The sequence below is a fragment of the Buteo buteo genome, chromosome 19 (assembly GCF_964188355.1).
Source record: "Buteo buteo chromosome 19, bButBut1.hap1.1, whole genome shotgun sequence".
Lineage (NCBI taxonomy): Eukaryota > Metazoa > Chordata > Aves > Accipitriformes > Accipitridae > Buteo > Buteo buteo.
The window spans coordinates 15314212-15334182 of NC_134189.1; the positions used below are offsets into that span (position 1 = coordinate 15314212).

The 19971-nt window shown below is 42.8% G+C and overlaps 2 protein-coding genes across 3 annotated transcripts in view; both read left to right on the forward strand.

Moving 5' to 3' along the window:
* Positions 1-2930: 2930 nt before the first annotated feature.
* On the forward strand, positions 2931-11175 carry STRAP (serine/threonine kinase receptor associated protein). Of its 2 annotated transcripts, none has more exons than XM_075051315.1 (10): positions 2931-3184; positions 4346-4481; positions 5227-5308; positions 5573-5645; positions 6221-6317; positions 7747-7884; positions 8443-8579; positions 9328-9477; positions 9845-9910; positions 10246-11175. In XM_075051315.1, exons 1-10 carry the CDS (start codon positions 3073-3075, stop codon positions 10305-10307), a joined length of 1053 nt encoding a protein of 350 aa, XP_074907416.1. In that variant the 5' UTR covers positions 2931-3072; the 3' UTR covers positions 10308-11175. The 2 variants fall into 2 exon arrangements, with proteins under 2 accessions (XP_074907416.1, XP_074907417.1); XM_075051316.1 differs by having other exon boundaries at positions 3045-3184; positions 3808-4481.
* Positions 11176-12523: 1348 nt separating this feature from the next.
* The window catches only part of DERA (deoxyribose-phosphate aldolase), a 58255-nt gene continuing 50807 nt past the window's right edge, over positions 12524-19971 (forward strand). Inside the window, exon 1 of the mRNA XM_075051317.1 lies at positions 12524-12654. Within this exon, the coding sequence (XP_074907418.1) occupies positions 12624-12654 (31 nt within the window). The 5' untranslated portion in view covers positions 12524-12623. The remainder of the gene's footprint in view (positions 12655-19971) is intronic.

The window sequence follows — 19971 nt, forward strand, 5'->3', positions numbered from 1 at the left end:
AGGAAAAATGTAGCTAGCTTTATTTTCAGTATAATTTCTGTATGTCCTTAGTCATATTTCCCAAAGATAATAAAGGTCCCCCCTGCAATGCAGAATTGCAGTTTAAGAAGTCATATCCTTCTGTATCACACTTAACTCTAGACTCTAAGGGCCTATTTCCTATAGTTCTTGTCAGCCATGTGGCTGTACTATTACTGTACATAGGAATGGAAACACCTTCAGTGTGGAAGGCAAAAATCAGTTTCTGGAAGCCCCTGCCTGGTACAGAGCGGGTGGGAAATGAGGCCAGAGAGGCTGTGGCTGAGGCCAGCAGGGAAGTGTCAGGCTCTAACTGGGAATCAACCAAGTACCTATTGCTGGAAGCAGATATGGGCACCGTGGGATCACGTAATCATCTACATGCTTGTGCTAAATCCATCTACCAGCAGATTTAGAACTTCTATAAAACTGGGCAGTAGCTGATAACAATCAATACACAGGTTTCTACCCAGTACAATTATTTTCCTCAGGATGAAACACAGCAGTTAGCAGCATAATGCCTAAAGTCTGCCTAGGTCCCACAGTAGCTATCAAAGTCCCGTTTTAAGGATCTGGCTTTAGTGACACCCATCATGTTCTTTACTAGAATTTTCATCTTCCTGCAGCGTATCAAAAACTTAATTCATAATACTACCCTATAGTTTTGCTGGGCCTAGTGGGATTTTTAGTATGTCTAGATTTTACAGGTTTCACACCTCCATGATTTTTCTACTTTTCTGATTTTCAGCTACTTACTAGCAAATTGGAAATATTTTTTGCTTTTCTCTGCCTGTTATAGATTTTGTGTCTTCCTAAGTGAATGTCATATTGTTGCTTTGTGCAGGTGGAAAATCATGCTCCCATCTAATAGAAGACAAAATCAATCAAAGCTACGAAATCATTAAAAATAAACTTCCCTAGACACAATCTTCCCTTTCTTTCCCTTCCTCAGTACTGAATTTTAAATAGGTAATTTAAATATAATACTAAGTTTTTATCTTTACTGACCCTTAGGGGTTTTTTTCCCACTCAAAAGGTTGATAACATCAGTTACCAGAACAGTTTTTTGAAATGTAAACCCAAGCAGCATTTCTAACTAGGAGACATAATCCTATGTTTAGATTAGGTTTTGAAAAATGTAAATGTAATAGTAATAAATCTTTTGTTTAGTCCTGTTCTAAATATAAGCTTAGATAAGGGATCTCCTTCTATCTTTCCCCCTAGTTTCTGCCCCACTCCTATAAATGTACTTTTTGGTGTGCAATGGCTCTACTGAGAATCAAAATAGATGTACAGTTAGGAACAAAGAAAAAAAAAATGACAAGGAATAGGACAAATAGAGGACATACACGTGAGGTTTAGAACACTAAGATTAATATACCATGACATTTTGGAAACACTGCTGTAATATAAAGTATAATAAAACTGCATTTGACTTTTGCACTCTGAAGTTTTAGCCACTCTACTGAATAAAACCATTCTATAAATTAATCTCTCAACATATTCCTAAGGATGTGATAAAATACAGAAAATTCCTCAGTTTTCATCAACAGTTTTATCAAGAGAAACACGTTTCAGTAATTCTATTTAAATATGAATTTTAATGTTAATATAAAAGTTTTCAGAGATGCATTTGAATTCCCCATTATTATAATCTGTTGTCTGAGACTGGACAGATTCAGCTATAAGCCTGTGTCAATGCACGGTGAGAGACTGGTATCACTGTTAGGAAAAAAACCATAAAATCTCAAGGATGCTGAAAAGGTCTATGTGGGTAGGCTGTGTCTGTGTGTGGAAAAACTGGAAATGTCAGGTAGACCGGTAGTATGCATGGAAATGTGTCATTAAACTACAAAATCATTAGGAGTTACTTTTGAGAACTCTGGGATGATAAATGAAATACCAGGTCAGAAACTGAAATATGGTGCCTATCCTTTAAAGAAAAGCTGTGGAAGACTCAACTTATCTTAAACTTCAATTGTCTTTTAATGACTTAAACGCTTTTCCTAGTTATAAGACTTGAAAAAGCAGATGAGTAACCATCAATCGTTCTGATTTTTTAGCCTGTTGAAAGAAGAGAAACACCGCTTCCCTAATTTTTAAGTAAGGCTGTCGACTCATCTTCAAATGGCATCTTCAGATGCTTCCGAGGGCAAGCCCAGACACCACCATCAGCTTGGCTCCCTGGTCTTTCATGCCAGCCCAGCTGGGTGCTGCCATGTGCCCCGAGACCCCTCCATCCCCTTCAGTCTGCCCTCCCACCGCCTCCCCGCCTGGAAAGGCTTGTCAGGTCCTGCAGCGAGCCGTGAAGGGAGCTGGCCCTCCAGAAGAAACTGCTTCCTTCTGGCAGGCCTGCTTTGCTGTGGGTTCAGGAGCCCGAAGAGCGCAGAGGAGCACAAGAAGTGACTGGAAGGAGCTGGGCAGGGCCCGCTCTATGTCAGCCCCCAGCGACTGACAGGCAAGGACAGGGCTGGGGCGTGCCGGGAGCTGCCCGAGGAGAGAGCTCCTGGTCAAACCCGCGGAGCACGGAGAAGCCTTGGGCCCTGCCCTGGGGTCAGTGGAGTATTTACTCCTCCGGGAACCGGGAGGAGGGGAGAGCGGCGGCGGTGGCAGAGGCCCTCACGGCTGACGAGGAGCCGCCCGCGGCCAGCGGCCCACAGGCCGCCGGACACCACGCGCGCAGGCTCGGCTCGGCTCGGCTCGGCTCGGCTCGGCTCGGCTCGGCTCGGCAGCGCTCGGCAGCGCTCGGCAGCGGGGCGCCCCCGCCCCTCGGTGGCGCCGCGGGAACGAGGCGCCCCCACCCGCCCGCCTCCCCTCAGGGATCGCGACCGTCCCACCGTGCGCCTGCGCCCAGCCGCGCTTCCGGCTGCGCCCCCCGCCGGCTGACGTGACTTCCGCTCCGAAGCGTTTCCGTGCCGTCATTTCCCCCCCCGCCGCCCGTCGCCGCCACCGCCGCTTCCTGCCCGGCCGGAGGGGACTCGTGTCCCTTCCCAGGCTCCGTCCGCGCCCCCCCGCCGCCGCTCCCCGCCCAACGCCGCCTCCGGGGCCGCCGCCATGGCCATGAGGCAGACCCCGCTGACGTGCTCCGGGCACACGCGGCCCGTGGTGGACCTGGCCTTCAGCGGCGTCACCCCCTACGGCTACTTTCTCATCAGCGCCTGCAAGGGTGAGCGGGGACGGGCGGCGGCGGCGGCCCCCGTGTCGCCGGCCCCTTTGTTTCGGCCTGCCCGGCGGGGACGCCCCCGCCCCCGGGGGTGGGTGTGTGGGGAGGGAAGGGGGGGTGGGCCGCGCCGGGCCTCGCCTCCGCCCCGCTGCTCGTAGGCCGCGCATCGCCTTCCTGAGGGGGTGTTGCTGGGCCGGGCGGCTGGTGCTGGCTGGGGCGGGGTGGCCCGTTCGTCCGGCGAAACGCTGGTGCTTGTAGGGTAATAGCAGCTTACGGGGTTGCCGAATGAAGAAGGGAGCGGGCAGCTGGGTTTTGTGGTGCTCAATTACCGGGTTAGCCTGGGAAGTATCAAAGCTCGCATTCGTCCAATTTGGATCCAGACTGTTGGGGGGGGGGGGGGGCGTGGGTGGGAACCCTCGAAAAGGTTCATTTCTAAAACTGCCCACTTCTACTGTTTGCACGCATAGGCTGTAGACTTTAAAGTGAGCTCCCGTTTAACCACGGCAGCTGCCTTGCAGGTCGTAGAATGATGACGTCTGCCTCCTTTCCCGTGAGAGCTTTCTTTCATTATGTGAATAGCATTTCCCCTTCATACACGTATATGTTAATCTTATGTGTCTATTCAGAAGTTTAAAAGGACATTCTTTTCTGCCTCGGAGTGCTTCCAATTCAGCTCTACAACTTGTGTGAACAACTTTTTGATGGCCTCCCAGAAAAAATAATCGCAGGAAAGGCTTTCTGTTTCATTTTTACAGCATCTCTGTGTGTGTTTTAAACGTATCTGATTGTAAACACGAGACTTACTTCTGCGTACTGTTAGTCTGATAATATTGTTCCAAAGTAAAAAACCAAACCTGTCCTTCCTGAAGAAAATTTCAGTAAAAATAAAACCTAAATGAAGTGCTGCTTTGTATTTCCCTTCTACCTTAACACAAAACTAAAGAAAACTTTTATCACATTTGGAGTGGTATTTTAATGTCTGTACAGTTTTAGATGCATGCAGCAAGTACAGCTGCATATCTAAGCCTTTCAGCTAAACTCTTTTACAAAGAATAGCTTCATAAAGTGTGTGGTATTTCCACATGCTGGTGCAAGGGAATCTTTTTTAAAAACAGCTTCCTTTTTTTATCATGTTACCTAAATATTGGTTTTGTTTTTGTGAAGATGGTAAGCCTATGCTGCGTCAGGGTGACACAGGAGACTGGATTGGCACATTTCTAGGTCATAAAGGTGCTGTTTGGGGTGCCACTTTGAACACGGATGCCACTAAAGCAGCTACAGCAGCAGCAGATTTTACAGCGTAAGTGATTAACTGTCTTTGAAGTCTGTATTTTGATTTTACTCTATAGTGCTCCTTGGTGACATGTAGCTGTAGTAAGTTACTGATTAATTTGGTTTTCTTTAGTAATTGTTAGCTTATGGCTAGCCAAATTAAAACCTAGACTTTTAGGTTCTTGAAAGCAGCTACAGTTAATTCAGTCATGATGAAAAACTATGATTGCTTCTTGATAGATATATGTAATTACCATACTGATTTGCTAGAATAACATTTCTTTGCAACTCTAATCTCTGGCACTGTAGTTATAGCAGACTTGAAAAAGTTATTTTTATTTTGCTCCTAGCAGTTAGCCTCTTTTTCTTACAAGAAAACTCTTGTGAAAATTCTAGTGAATTATTTCTTTGATGTTTTTTGTTGTTTGTTTGTGCTGTTTGCAGCATATGTTAAATATTCAGCAAGTTGAATCCTGTTAGTAGAGGGCAATCTCTATTAATAAAGTTGTGGAGAAGAACTGCCTTTGTCTTAAAACTAAAATGCTAATTAGTTTGCATTATCCTGAAGAAGTGAATAAAGGAAAATGGTGAGAGAGTACAAAAAAAGTTTTAGTAAAAACATATAAAGTGTTCTCACTGACTAACTGGGTTATGTAGTGTTTATGATAAAATGTTATCATGGTGTCAGGAAACATTGCTTACAAAATAATCTGACTGTCAGGTTGATTTGTCCTGGTGCTACTAAAATAAAAATGTTTTCTCTTGCCGTTTAGCAAAGTGTGGGATGCTGTGTCAGGTGATGAACTAATCACGTTGGCTCACAAACACATTGTCAAAAGTGTGGATTTCACACAGGTATGAAAAACTGTTATACCTTATTCACTAGGGAAGTAAGCTTTTGAGTTCCTGTTTTGCTATTAGTTACTTTTCTACTTTTTACATGTGTATCTTAACAAGCAAATAATCTAGCATACCACTTCTAGTTTTTAAGATTGTAGCTTAAATGTAGTAAGTGTATTAGAGGCTATCTGAGAGAAAGAACTGTTACTTTAAGACTCACAGATGAAGGCTGGTATTTTGATTCAAAATAGAGTTGACCCTTTATAACTTCTGTTTCAGGATAGCAATTATCTGTTAACAGGTGGACAAGATAAACTATTGCGTATCTACGACTTGAGCAAGCCAGAAGCAGGTGAGTCTGCTTTGAGAACTGATTCTTGTTTCTTGGAGTTAAATAAAAGGTCTGAAATTAAAAACTACTTTATGTTATGAATCACGAAAGACAAAGTTGAGGATTGTTTTACAAATGTAATGTCTATAACCTTTTGCTATAGTAAGATTATCTGTATGTTTTAAGTTTACCCTTTTACAAGTGAATTGGAGTTTATCTATAATGGAGTTGAAGGATAGCATGTTTCAGTTCAATACAGACTCATTAGAAATGTGTCTAATTAATTAAAATTTAGTCATCTGAAAGAAAAGAGATTCCACATATTTAAGAGTGTTTAAATTCATGTTGATGCTGGACTACTGATGATTGATATGAAGCTGGAGAACCTTTATGTTAAACTAGTGAGGCTTTTTAAATTTAGGCAATCAGATACTCAGCCTGTTCCTGGAATAAGATCTACAAATAAAGTTGTAAGTGCTTGAAGTAATTTTACAGCTGCTAGTAAATGGAAATTCATATAGCTTAAGAAAGCTTCCAAACTGCTGCATGACATTTCATTTTCTTACAAGTATTAAAATATTTGGCTTTACTTTAAGAACCTGACGTTGTCAGTGGACATACTTCCGGCATTAAAAAGGCTTTATGGAGCAGTGATGACAAACAGATTCTTTCAGCTGATGATAAAACTGTCCGGTAAGAAAAAGTAACTTTGAATTTTCCAAGAAGTTCACTTTATTTATTGTCATAATCTGCGTGAGAAGACATGTTTTTTGGTAAAGGATACAAGTAACACAGGTTATTAGATCCTGGATTATTATAGCTGCATGCCTAATACAGTTCTTATCTGCTGTTAGAGACAAAACTTTTGTAATAATTCTAATTTACCTCATAAACGTGTCCTCCCTAATAAGAAGAGGTGGTCTTTGAGAACTGCATAGTAGAATAAATTTATGCCTTTTGTAATCCTAGAGAAGATGAATTTGTAGGTGAGGTCTTATGCATACGCATTGTGCTGAGGTATTGCTGTCTTGTCATCTGCAATCCAGCCTTGAAAGATGCACAAGGCATGGACTAGCCAGGCATTGGGTTAAAAGACTTCTGGAAACAGTGCACTGTTGATAGACATAGCCTTCTTTCTCTGCCATGCTGATCAGTTGAGTAGGCTTTAGTGTTTTTATAACATGGCTCATCCTGTCACAGTTAAGTGTTTTGTTTACTTTATGCCCAATTGGTAGGAGATGTGCTGAAACCTAGACAAACCCGACTGCTGGGGGGATGAATTGACAAAGACCCTTCTTCAAACTATGCTGTCCAGAAAAGATGAGATATGTGCCTAACTGCTTCCTCAGCTTTCTGGCTGATATGACGAGTGTTATCTCATGTCTAGCTGTCTCTCCATTCTTATGTTTATGGCACAAAGGAGAGAGAAATAGAGTGGTGTTTTCTGCTTTGTGGAAGGAATGATGGGAGGGTAAAGTCACTGGTGCAATTTCCCTGTAGTCTCCTTTTCAGCTCCGGTTCTCTTCAGTTTCCTGGTGTTCAAGATAGGCAAGAGCCTGGTCTTGTTTGTTTTTCTCTGAATTGTAGGAATGGAAATGTAGCAGTCATCTAATGAACGAAGATTCTTACTTGTCATAGCAGAACAATTTCATTTCTTTTCTGTTTAGATAGCTCTTGCACCCCTAGATGGAAAACAATATTATCTTAAATGAATCTCTGTTCTTTGTATAAATTGGCATTAGTACCTCTGCCTTGTGAGGTAAAAAGGCAGAATGGAATCTTCAAGCCTTGCTTCTAGAAAGCTCTGTTGCTCAGGAGACTTACAATAACATTTTTAACTTCTAAGAGAATCCTTGAGTAGTTAAATGGTATGTGTACCATTTAATGTTGTTGCATTAAGCTTCAAAAGTAGCAGTATTTTAAAGTAAGTGTGTCTTAAAACTTTGCCCAGGTGAGAATGAAGACAAGGATGCCACTGAAAACCCAAAGTACCTATGGAATCAAACTACATTCTTTTTTAGGTGGCTTTTTTGATTCAAAGCTTGCCATGGATGGGAGGTGAAAATCGTTTGATTTGCTGAAGTAATTTGAGAGGTTTTTTTCCTTTTTGTTTCCTCTTAAGCCTCTGGGACCGGAGTACCATGACCGAAGTGAAGGCACTAAATGTTGCAATGTCAGTGAGCAGCATGGAGTATGTTCCAGAAGGACAGATACTTGTGATAACCTATGGGAAGACTATTGCTTTTCATAGTGCAGAAACGTGAGTCCAAACGACAGAATTTTCATGGGCTTGGTTGTGGGTAAAAACTTGACTGTACAAGGTCAAAATCACCAAGTTGTGAGAACGGGCATTAGTGGACATCTTTGCTTGCCATCTTGTCAGAGGCAGAGTGTGGAATGACTACCCTCTTCTAAAATAGTGAACCCTAACTGTCTGTAAGATACTACACTGTAAAGATTCGGTGCCGTTTTCTTATTTCACACTAATGGTAGTTGTGGTTGAATAAGTTTCGGCCAGGGTTCAGTTCCATGCTTTTCAGAGAACTGATTATTTATACATCTCTATGATGTCTTAAGAAAGCAAGTTACACACTTAAACATATTCCAGAAAGTATTTCTGAATGTGTGAGCTTTTGTTTTGCTTATTCTGAACTGGTTTCTAACTTGATGAGTGTGATTTGCAAGTATTAAAACTTGTTTCAGAAACTGTGTGTGGGTGTATTCTATCTTAAAAGCAGTTGTGATTAGTAGAATCACAGTTTCCTTGCTCTCAGGATCTTTTTTTTAATGAACTTTTTTAACAAACTTTTCTCCTCAGTCTAGAGCAGATTAAATCATTTGAAGCACCTGCTACAATCAATTCTGCATCACTTCACCCTGCGAAAGAATGTTTGGTTGCAGGTGGTGAAGATTTTAAACTCTATAAATATGACTATAATACAGGAGAAGAATTAGGTATGTTTGTCTTCTGTACTAAAAAATGAGTTCTGAAATAGGTATTAGATTAACGAAATGACTAATTAAACTGTTGTACTCAAGGTCTTAGCATAGCATGCTATGCAAGAAGATGAAAAGGTATATTATCAGTTAAGCTTTTTTTCCTATCTCAGTATGCTTAACGTTACTCTTCTAGACCTAATTAAAGCCTCCATCAAACAGCTCTTTGCACCCATTTTAAAAAAAAGTTGTCAATCTGCAATACAGTAGCAAGCTGTATGTTAACTTGTGTCATACTATAGCATTTATTATATACGTCTAATGAGTTGCAGCTACTCACTTTTATGAAAAATGCGATATGTTTGTGTTCTTGTTAACATTGGCTAAATGTATTTTAAAAAAAATATGTATTTGTAAGTTTGTTCGTTGATCCTGTCCTTGTTTAAAATTGTGTCTGTGTGGAGCAAGAGGCTGAAGGAACAGAGCATGTGTACTCTGTGCTACTGGCTTGCTTTGTAGTTTTGCCTAGAATAAATAAACACCTGTTTTCTTGCAGTTAATAAAACATTAGTATCTTACCTAAACTAGAGATTGCTGAGATACAATTAATAGAAGCTTTGTTTTTGCATCAGAAGTTAAGTACTGGGAAAGTGGTCCCCCCTGCCCTCTGTATTTTTTTTTTTCCCTCTTCTGATCAGTTTTTACTTATTAATTTCAGTTGTTGGCTAAAATTTGAAATTAATGGTCTTCATATGTTCTCTTATAGAATCTTACAAAGGACACTTTGGTCCAATTCACTGTGTGAGATTTAGCCCTGATGGAGAGTTATATGCAAGTGGCTCTGAGGATGGTACACTAAGGCTGTGGCAGACAACAGTAGGGAAAACCTATGGTCTTTGGAAGTGTGTAGTTCCTGGTAAGTGTGTGCTTGTTGCTGGTGGAACTTGGCTGCTGCATGTGCACTTTTTAAGTAATATCTATCTGAAGTGGTAAACATCATCGAATTTCATATAGTAACTGTACTGTCTTCTGAGGGTTTCTTTATCCACTCAAATCTGTTAGATTTAAGGATTTACTTTTGTAGCAGTCATTTAAGCAATTAACTTCATACCTGTAAGCTTATGGTATATAGACACTTTGTGGATATTTAAGCAAGTAGTCTGATGTATTTTTATGTTGAAAAGCAAGAAATATACCTCAATTAAGTGGAACATTTTATTTTTTTGATTAAGGTGGGTGGGGGAACTGAAGGTATTGACTTTTTTTCTCCCTTCTCTCTACAGAAGAGGAGAATGCAGAAGCAGCAAAAGCAAGGACCACCCTTCCAGGAACTGCAGAGGAAGAAATAGGTAATGCACTAAAGTGCCCGCTTCACCTCAGCTAAGTGTTAAAAGATTAGTCAAGATGGTAGCAGTCTTTAGTATGGAAGAGGTAGTTTTCCCCAAGCACCTTCTGGCAGTTTTCACTCTTCTCAAGATCTTTGAATGCATTTTCCTGAAAATGACCATGTGGCAAGTGTCAGACTAGTGACTAGAGCTGTGCAGACTGAACAGATGGGGTAGCATAACTGTATCAGGTTAAATGGGAAAACAAACTGAACTGGTCTTTAAGCAATCCCTGGAACATTTATTTGGTTTATATATCTCAGGTGAAGTTAAATAATACCCTTTTTATTTAATTGCAGAAGATCTTGCCTCTGAAAACTCAGATTCAGTGTACAGCTCAACTCCTGAAGTTAAGGCCTGATTATTGCAACTGTTATGCGACATGTGGACATAAGAGACTAAATCAAGTGAACAGTGATGAACAGCAGCCTTCCAGAGTGTGCTCTCTACATAAGGCAAAGATGGGCAGTAATTGATGAGAATGCGGTGGAACTGGCTAGGTGTTGTCTGTAAGAGAACTGAGCATCCAAATAAAAAAAAAAAAAGACAAGTAGTAGAGTTTTGCTATCTTTTTAGCATAACTGCCTACTGTCTTTTCAAAGAAGTGTGCAAGCCACGATCCAGTCTCTCCAATTTCAATTAGACTCATTGTAGTGTGTTTTCTTTATTATGGAGAAGAGATACAATGGCTTTTACCCATTATTTTTTCTTGAAAGTTGGAAAATTTGGCTTTAGTTCAAAAGAAGGGATTACGTACTTCCAGTATTTGGTTCGGGTTTTGTTTCATTGTACGCTGCTTCTGAATGTTTAACTGTTTTCAGTTGTTTAAATAAAATGCCTCTCAAAACTCGTATCTTACTGTTCAGCGTTGGATTTGTGGAATGGAAAAGCAACCAACTTCATGTAATCCTTTCTAGCATCTTGGTTTTGTACTATACAGAAGGAAAGCGGTAAGAATGGTTTGGTGTTGGTAGGGAGGGTGGCAAGTTCTTTGATCTGTAAGCTTTGTGTCTTTTTACTCTTTGAATGTAAATGTGAGTCTCTAAAATCAAAACCAGTGAAAACTAAATTAAACATGCTGCCTGAAATATTTGGTTGTACATGAAAATCTCAGAGGTTGGCTATGAATCTGTATAAAGCTTGGGTTTAGTGCTCCAGACTGGATAAAAAAAGTTACTCTTTCAAGGTTACAAATCATATTTTCTTCATTAAAGAAAATATTGCCATTCTTCCACTTGTCATTTCCTTTAATGTTATGCTTAAAGGTTTACATAATGCATTCTGTATTGAAAGGAGAAGGGTTATACAGAGGTACAGTTATTAATACACTTATTTCATATTTATCCTTACTGTCCTTTTGGATTTTTTTTCCCAAGATTACAGTAATGCTATCATCCTAGAAAACTGAAGCTTAACATTTGAAAACTGGAGTATACATTGAAACATGGGCAATTCTGTCTGAATGTAAGAAAATACTTTTCCATGGTGAAGGGCAGTCAAATGCTGCAACAGGTAGCCTGGAAAGGTTGTGAAGTCTCCATTCTTTAAGTTACTCAAAACCCAACTGGCTGTGGTCCTAGGGACCCTGCTGTAGCTGAGCCTGCTTGGGCAGGTGGTTGGAGACAGTCCCTTCTAGCTTCAACTGTTGGGGTGGGGAAGTAAGAAAACAAGGAATGGGGTAACCATGAATCATGGTTTCTTAGTACAATACTAGTGTTAAGGATATGTGATTTCACAGACTTTATTCCAAAATTAGTTTTGCAGTTATCTGTTTGAATTTTACTAACAACAAGCAAGTCACAACCCTCTGATTTACAGCTTATTGTTTCAGCCTTATCATTAATTCCATTAAGGCTTGAGGGCTCAAATCTAGTACTTCAGCCTAGAAGCTGTTCATTTTACAAGCTGGAGTATGAGTTTAAAACAAGAAACTCCCACACTTTTTACGCCATGGTGAGACATCTTGCAGGCTGTGGTCTTCATGCTGTATTTCAAGCAGGCTGTGTAGCGTCTTACAGGGACGTTTGGAATAGTGTCCTCAGATTTCAGAGCTGTGACCATTTGCTGCTGTATGCGATGCTGTGGTTTCTTTGCTAGCACTGGGCAAGTAGGGCTAAAGTTGCAAGATGTTTCATCTAACTGAGAATATTAACAATGTTTAATACCTTTTTCATATGAGTTTGTGTCCATGTAACTCAGGAAAAAAGTAAAGGCTGTGCAGTTGTCAGTGGCTTTGTTACCAGACTTGCCCTTTGCAGGTGCTACTAGGAAGTTTTATGCGGTTGGTAAGTTTATACAGCCTGTTAAACTGTGTGTGACGCTAGTTGCTACTTGAAGATTCAACTCGAAGAAATGGGAAGTTGCCTGGACTCGCCACCATCGAGAATGGCAGGCTGGGTGTCTTTACGACGAAAGGAACAGAACCTCCTCGCACCCCTCGCAGAAGGGCGGAGGTCTCGCCCCGCGGGGGCTGAGGGATGGCGGTAGGCCTCGGCCGCCCCGTTACCGACAGCTCCGGTGCGGCGGGCTGGGAACGCCGCGGCCCGCAGCAGGCCCGCAGCAGGCCCGCCGAGCCCGCCCGCCGCCGCCGCTTCCTGCCCGCGCGGGGCGGGACCGGCGAGGCCGAAGTCCGCCCGCCCCGCCGGCACGGGGCAGCGAGCCGCCGGCGGCGCGGGCCATGGCGGGACGAAACCCGGGCACCGAGCTGGGTAAGGGGGCGGCGGCCTACGGGGCGGGCCGCTAGCCGCGGAGCCGCGGCGTGAGGGGTTCCCGAGGCGGCAAACCGGGCAGCGCTTGCTCGGGCAGGGGCCGCCCGCCCTGGCAACGGGCGGGAAAGTGCCGGCGGCCGCCCGGGCGGGTGAGGCGCCGGGTGGCCCCCGGCCGCGGGGCCGCCCTCCCTCCCGCCCACCCCCGGCTGAGCCGCCGCGGTGCGTACGCGCCGGGCCGCTGCAAAACCTGTTTTTCTGAAAGGCCGGAATAGGTTCACGATTCCTTTAGATCCTTTAGCATACGCTCCTGACACACTGTTCGGGCTGTCTTCAGCCGGGAGGCCCGTGGCAGGCTTATTTTCCCTTTGGTGCTCGGGTTAAACACAAGTCGGGGTTTGCCCATCGTGCGTGGCCTCGGCCTGAGAGGGCCCGAGCGGGGCGGCAGCGCGCAGGCCGGGCAGGACTCGGCAGCCCCAGTCCTGTCACAGAGCGGGGCCTGGTCCCCTCTTGTGCACCGTTCTGGTTGTCACAGAGTAAATCTGCCCCCCTCCTTTCTCCCCAAGAGGTTCAAACCATTTTTTACTAGTTGGATTCTGATTTGTAAACTCAGGACTTTACCTCTCCTTATCGTTCTCCTCGTTGCTTGCTCTCTGAAGACTGATAAGGATTTTCCAGGTGTTTGCAGGTGGTCTCCAGGCCTGAAAGGTGGCTGTGCCTCAGGTAAGGCAGAGAGCAGCCAAGAAAGGGTTTCTCTGTCACTTCCCAGCCGGAGCTCCTCTTCTGCTGATTGCTGGGGGTGGGGATGGAGAAATGGCTACAGCTTTCTGACTTCTTCACCCAGCAGACCCCAGCTGCAGTGGCAGAATGAATTCAGGTGATTACCCTTCCCACAGTCTGCCTCTAAGGTGTGATAATTAGGTCAATAGGAGTAGAAGGACAATTAAGTGGAGGAAATACAGGGGTGGTGTCATGGAAGATGGGAAGCAAAGGACAGCTGGTGTGGAACAGGGAGATCTCAAAGTTAGCATGAGCAGAGTTTAGGAGACCATGCTCCTGTCTCTAGCACAAGTATGGGCATTTTTATAGAGCTAATGTGCAGTTTAAATTAGCCTGTGGGCAACTGAAAGTTGACTCATTCTCTGAAATGACTGACATGTAACTCCTAAAATTGGGTGCTCAAATTGCTCTCTGATGTGCTTATCTGTGGGCTGCTCACAGGGACAGGTGAGTTTCAACTGTAGCCATCTGAACAGCATCTTTTTGCTAAAACAAACCTGTTAATCATATCGTGGCAAAACTAGAGTAGCTGTTAGAAATAAAGCTAGCATGGAAGTTTGCAAATGCGCTCCAGTTACTTTAAATGAGGTGTGTGTTTTTTCTTACTGTCAATTTAGTCTTACAATTAATTGTCAGTATGTGTGGGGAGTCCAGAACCTTTGAATGTGAAGTCAGTTCAGTTCCTATCAGTTGTCGTCTGACAGACAGGCTTACGTGTAAGGAAGGCCATGCTGCTGAGTGGCAAATAATTGGAAGAGACAGGCAACCTCGCTAACATTTGGCTGGATCTTGCTGCACAAACATAGTCAAGGGAAAATTATTCAACGTGCAGCTGACGAGCACAACATAATCATTGTTTTTTTGCACCCACTGAAACAATCCTCGAGTATGTTCCAAATATTTTCTATGACTCTTTTTCCTCCCATAAGTAGCTCTCCCCTGCTGGAGGGGCAGAGTCAACTAATGCTCAAAATTATTGATGGAGAGCACAGAGGGATGGATGTCTTCAGGGTTGCACCATGTGGCCTCTTCCAGCTGCAGCTGATTTACCTGGAAGGGCCACTGCCCTTAGCTTATCTGCAGGTACTTGTTGCCATCCTTTCCCAGTGACCTTTGTTTAAATCAGTTGCGGTCAAAATGAGCTGGATTAACTGTGGAGGGCAGGCATAGTAGGGGAATGGTGTGGCCATGACCATATTTCTATTAAACAGCAGCATACCTGCTGTGGCTATTTCTAACAGCTGCCTTACGCTGGCTGCTTTAAAGGGAGAACTGAATCTCCCTGCCATTTTTTCCTATTAAATACACATCTGAAATACTTTAAGTGCCATATTTAAGTCAGTTGCTGCATCTTAGCTGGTAGCCGTACTCAAAAAGGACGTTAAACCCTTGCCTTTATCTTTCATGGTTGCTAACAGTACACACTGCTTCTGTGACTTAGGTACTTTGGCTTTTGAAGGTTTTGCCAGCTTGTGCCAGCAACTTTAACAGTAATTCAGATTATTTGCCCTGTATCTCACAGAGCATTCTGTAGGATTACAGTTTTCTAACAGGGACACCTAGTGGTAAAATATATTTTACTTAAAAATATATTATTTGAGTCCTTTTTCCCTATTTCTGTGCTTGCTACCTAATGTCATTATTTAAGGAGTAAATTTCTGATGCTGCCATTAGAGAGCATCTATTTATTTATCAATGACAAGCCAAACTCTTCTCAAATAATGGCATATAATGCTTTCCCATGTGATTTTTTTTTTAAATAAATACATTTTTGTAAAAGCCTTTAATTCATTCTGTCTGTCTTCCTTCTTATCACTGTTCCTTAGTAGAAGAACAAAGTGTTTACTTGCAATAAAAAACAGGTACATGTAACACAGATAAAAGACACTGATTTGCATGAACTAGTCAGAGGATCACTAGTCTAATACACTGATACATTTGCCATCAGAGAGTTGTGTAAAGAAGGTGGGTAAGGAATTTTACAAGCTTGTCATTCCACTGGGACTGTTTGCAGAGTCATTCTTGGGTATTAGGGTTCACCACACTGACTGCAGGGGCTGAAAGGAGTCTACCTCTCCTGCTCTGCTCCTAAGGATGCTAGAGTATAATGGACCAGGTGCTTCATGTTTTGTTACTTTTCAGAAAAGCATCAGATGCCACTTCACAAAAAAAATAGCAAAGCACATCAATGAGCATCTGTTTTGTAGTGTAAGCTAGTAGCATACTCCTTTGGTTTAACTGTGGGGATGCAGACATCTACCACATGGGTTTTCTGCTCCCTGCAGATGGAATTTTGATGCAACAACTTCAGAAGTCATGCAGAAAGACAGACATTCAGTAACCTTGGGTAGACCCAGAAAATGGCAAGTAGGATGTTTAAAACCAGCAGATAACACAGTTGATAATACTCTGAGGCTGGTACCAAGTGCAGTAATGAAGGGGTCTAGCTTGGGACCCATCCTGTTTAATATTTTTTTCAGTGACCTGGAAGAGGCGATGGACTGCTTGCTCATGAAATTTGCAAATGCCACTAAATTAGCCAGATCAGAGGGACACAAAGGGACACAAACTGGCTGAGGAAATGGGTCCACAGGAGCCCAGTGACGCTGAGCAGGGCCGAAGGCAGAGCCCTGCCCCGGGGAGGACGAGCCCCGGCGGCCACAGGGGCTGGGGCCGGCCTGCCTGCCCGCCTGCCTGGGGAGCAGCTCTGCCGAAAGGCCCCGGGGCCTGGGGGGCCGCGACCTGGGCACCAGCCAGCAGTGCCCTGGCAGCAGAGATGGCCGGCGGCCTCTCGGGACGGACCGATGGGGACGACGGACCGACGACGGGGACGCGGCCAGCAGCTCCACTCACGGGAGGAGAGGGGTCGTCCCCTCTGCTCAGCGCTTCCGAGATCCTGCCTGGAAGACCGCGTCCGGTTCTGCTGCTCCCCGATAGAAGACAGATGGATAAACTGTCGCGAGTTCAGCAGAGGGCCGCCACGATGGTCCGGGGCTGGAGCAGCTGCCCCATGAGGAGAGGCTGAGGGAGCTGGGCCGGTTCAGCCTGGAGAGCGGGCGGCTCCGGGGGTCCTAACAGCAGCCTGCTCATCTGTACAGGGAGTGTACGAAGAAAGCAGAGGCAGGCTCTTCATAGCATTGCGTGATGGGATGAAGCGAGACAACAGGCTTGTCTTGAAACAGAGAAGTTCGGATATAGGATATAGGAAAAACGTTTTCATGCCAGGACAGTCTGGTGGTGGGGCAGGTTGCCCAGAGAGGCTGTGTAGTCTCCATCCTTGGGGACTCTCAAAACGCAACTGAATAAAGCCCTTGGCAGCCTGGTCTGAGCTGATAGCTGACCCTACTTTGCACAGGAGGTTGGACAAATGGCCTTCAGAGATCTTCCAACCCAAATTATTCTTAAATTATATGGTTTTTTACTTGTGTGTGTTTATGTATGTGTGTATATATATACACGCGTATGTATTCTGAGTAATGAATAGTTGCAGTTGTTTTGCGAAGTATGTTCTTGGATTCTAAAAAAAAAAAGTAATCTATCTATGTTGCTCAGCCCCTAGTTGAAGGGCCAGAAATACATTCATTATGTTTCAATTGATATTTTTAATTATAGTTGGTATTTCTGAGCCATTTACATGTGAGAGCTAGCCTGTTGGTAAGTGGCATTTAGATAATGAAGTGTTGCATCCCTTTTCAAGACGGCATAATTCTGTTCTAATATATTAATAGCTGGTTTTAGCCTGTACTGTGGCTCTGTTTCTTCACTGTTCCTTTCTAATGCCTTTTGAATCTGCTGGATAATTTTAATCACATTTGAAGAACAGATAGATATCTCGGAAGTAAGTCCCTGGGTGGAGTGACCAAGTTAGTCCCTCGGTTGAGGATAATGCAGGCACAGCTCAGCAATTACACGACTTTTCATTACATCTTTTGGAGGGGGCTTTATACATGTAACAACATCATGTTTTACTCCATGGACCATAACAAGACAGCTGGGTTATTGGGGTGAGGAGAGGTCTCTGGAGCCAGGGAAGAAGAGAGGGAACAGCAGAGGACTTTGGAGCTGCAGGAAACCAAGCTCCTGTTGTTCTGCAGCTCACTTTCTGAGGAAAGGCTTGTTAGCGGTTTTCAAAGTGCTTTGGGGGATACCGTGATCCATTTCATGTGATCCATGGTCAACGTTGTGTGATTTCAGTAATGTCACAAGATAATAGAGCTGATTTCTAGTTCAGGGCTCATGCCTTGGTGTCCTGCTTTGAGTATCTGAATGGTGATGACTTGGAGACTGAACCTCTCTCATGTAAGGAGGACCCATCTGAAAACAAAATAGGTTCATAGCAAGAGTCACTATGGGAAAATAACTACAGCTTCTGTCTCTGAGAAACTGAATAACCCCCAAACCTTTAAACAGCTTACATACCATGACAACTGTAACAAGACCTGATCCTGAAGCCTTTTCTCTCTCTTCGGTGGCTTTGCTTGGCTATACATGACCAGCTGGGGTCAGCCTGTGTCCAGCTCATTTCTCCACTAAAGGTTCAGGGCAGAGTTTCACTCACTTCTCCAGAAATAACAGCTTTCATCACTTTTCTTTCCCGTTTTATCAAGTGTTCATGATAAGAGCAGGAGCACACATGCTCTTTCTGGCACAGAGGACAAAATAAGCAGTTGGGGGGGCAGCTTCTTTTGGGGACAGTGCTGCCTTAAAATGCTTGTGAAACTACAGCCTCAGGCGTTCTTGAGCTTTCTGTTTCACCATCTGAAGGGATGCCATCTACACATTGGTTTTAAAGCTTCTGAAAAGCTTAGTCTGTTTTATGAGGAATGTGTTAGGTATCTTAGATATTTATGTAATTATACTAATGAAGTGGTTTTATTTATTGTTTTCTGAGGAAATGCTTGGTATTTTTGGATTCATGTTCTTCAAAGAGAGGAGATGAATTTCCTGTTAAGATTTCGAGTATGATTTTTTCAAATGTCTTCAGAGAAAAAAGTAAACTTGAAGAGTGATTACAGAATATTGGCTAATTAGCTATAGTGTAACTGCTTTAATTACTTTTATCCCTGAAGCCACATGACTGTGCAGATGACTAGCAGATGACTTATTTAAAAAAAAAAAAAAAAGACGTGTTCACACTGCAAGGTTAATGAGCCTAATTAAATATAGTTTTCCTTAGCCAGATACTAAATCATAAAGCTTGGGGGAGTGGGGGAAGGGGAGAATCCAAAGGCAGTCGGTTCTATTTCAAATAATGGTTTTATTCTGATTTTTAATGCAGGAAAAAAAAAAGCTGGAGTTGTGAGTGATTTTTCTGAACAGAGACACTTACATTTAAAGATTTGATGAGACCTCACATGGCAAACTTTGAAAGTCTATTTAGAGACAATTGTGCTGAGACGTATTTGTTTTCACTTGCCCAGTGCTTTAATTAATGGAGAAGTAGGCTTGAATAAAAGGTCTGTGTTAGATAGAAGTCTCCATCTGCTGCTGCATATTACCAGAACCTTTGTCCTTCCTCACCATGCATTTTTTTTATTACACCATTTTATTTCCTTTAGTAAACTGCATGATGTTTCACATTGAGTTTTACAGACAGGATGGAGTTCTGATTTTTTTTTAAATTATTTTGATTTTTTTAAAACTTTTCTGCCTGTGCTGTGCACAGTGGTTCAATTTCCCACATTTGAAAAAACACTTGTAGATCCAAATTCCATGGTCTTTCAAGGAAACTTGCATCTCAGGCAAAAAAATTAGATATTACACCTTACTGAGTTACCATGTCGGCTACCTTTATGACTAGTCTTGTGTTACTGAAAACAGAAGGTAAAATGTGTTACACAGTGAAAAGGGCTTAAGCCAATGAATTTCATCGTATTTGCAAAAAACATGCAATCAGCTATTGCTGATCAGCTGATATATGGTAACTTTCACGGGTGACTTTGGGCAAAGCAAACGTAGTAGCTTATTTCACTTCCACTGTTCTTCCCCATCTTTTCTCCCATTGATTATGAATTTACTTTTTTCTTTCTTTTTTCTTTTTCTTTTTTTTCCCCAAATGGTATTATACTTGACTATTTCTTTTAAGCTAATCTAGCATGCAGTGCCCTATTTCCTGAAAAGATTACTCAGACCTTCTGAGAAGCTATGCTTAAAAGTCAGGTAGGGGCAGATAAGATAGTTGTATGTATGTTTCTGCCAAAGTCTAGCACAAGATGAATCAGGCTGAATCCTCTACAAATAAGTAATGAAGAGTTAACTTATTCATGGGGAAATTTTCTGTTCTTTCACTTAAATTTTCATCTGGAACCTGAATTTTCAATATCTAACAGACCGGACACCGTCTTCAAATTCTTCCAAACTCTTCTATAGAAGGCTGTAGGTTTTATAAATTAATTATTTAGTTGGATTTCTTGATTGTATTTCATAATGTAGAAAGAATAGGTTAGATTAGAGTAACTGAAAGGATCCTTATTACAGAGCAAGAAGCCGAGTTCCTCACTAAACTGCTTTTTTTGATTTTATCACATTTTCTAAAGGGGC

Excerpts from the sequence above, each read along its gene's own strand:
- STRAP (XM_075051315.1), top strand. The coding sequence starts at position 3,073 with ATGGCCATGAGGCAGACCCCGCTGACGTGCTCCGGGCACACGCGGCCC. Across the intron at positions 3,185-4,345 it reads TCTCATCAGCGCCTGCAAGG|ATGGTAAGCCTATGCTGCGT; the intron begins GTGAGCGGGGAC and ends GTTTTTGTGAAG. Across the intron at positions 7,885-8,442 it reads GCTTTTCATAGTGCAGAAAC|TCTAGAGCAGATTAAATCAT; the intron begins GTGAGTCCAAAC and ends TTTTCTCCTCAG.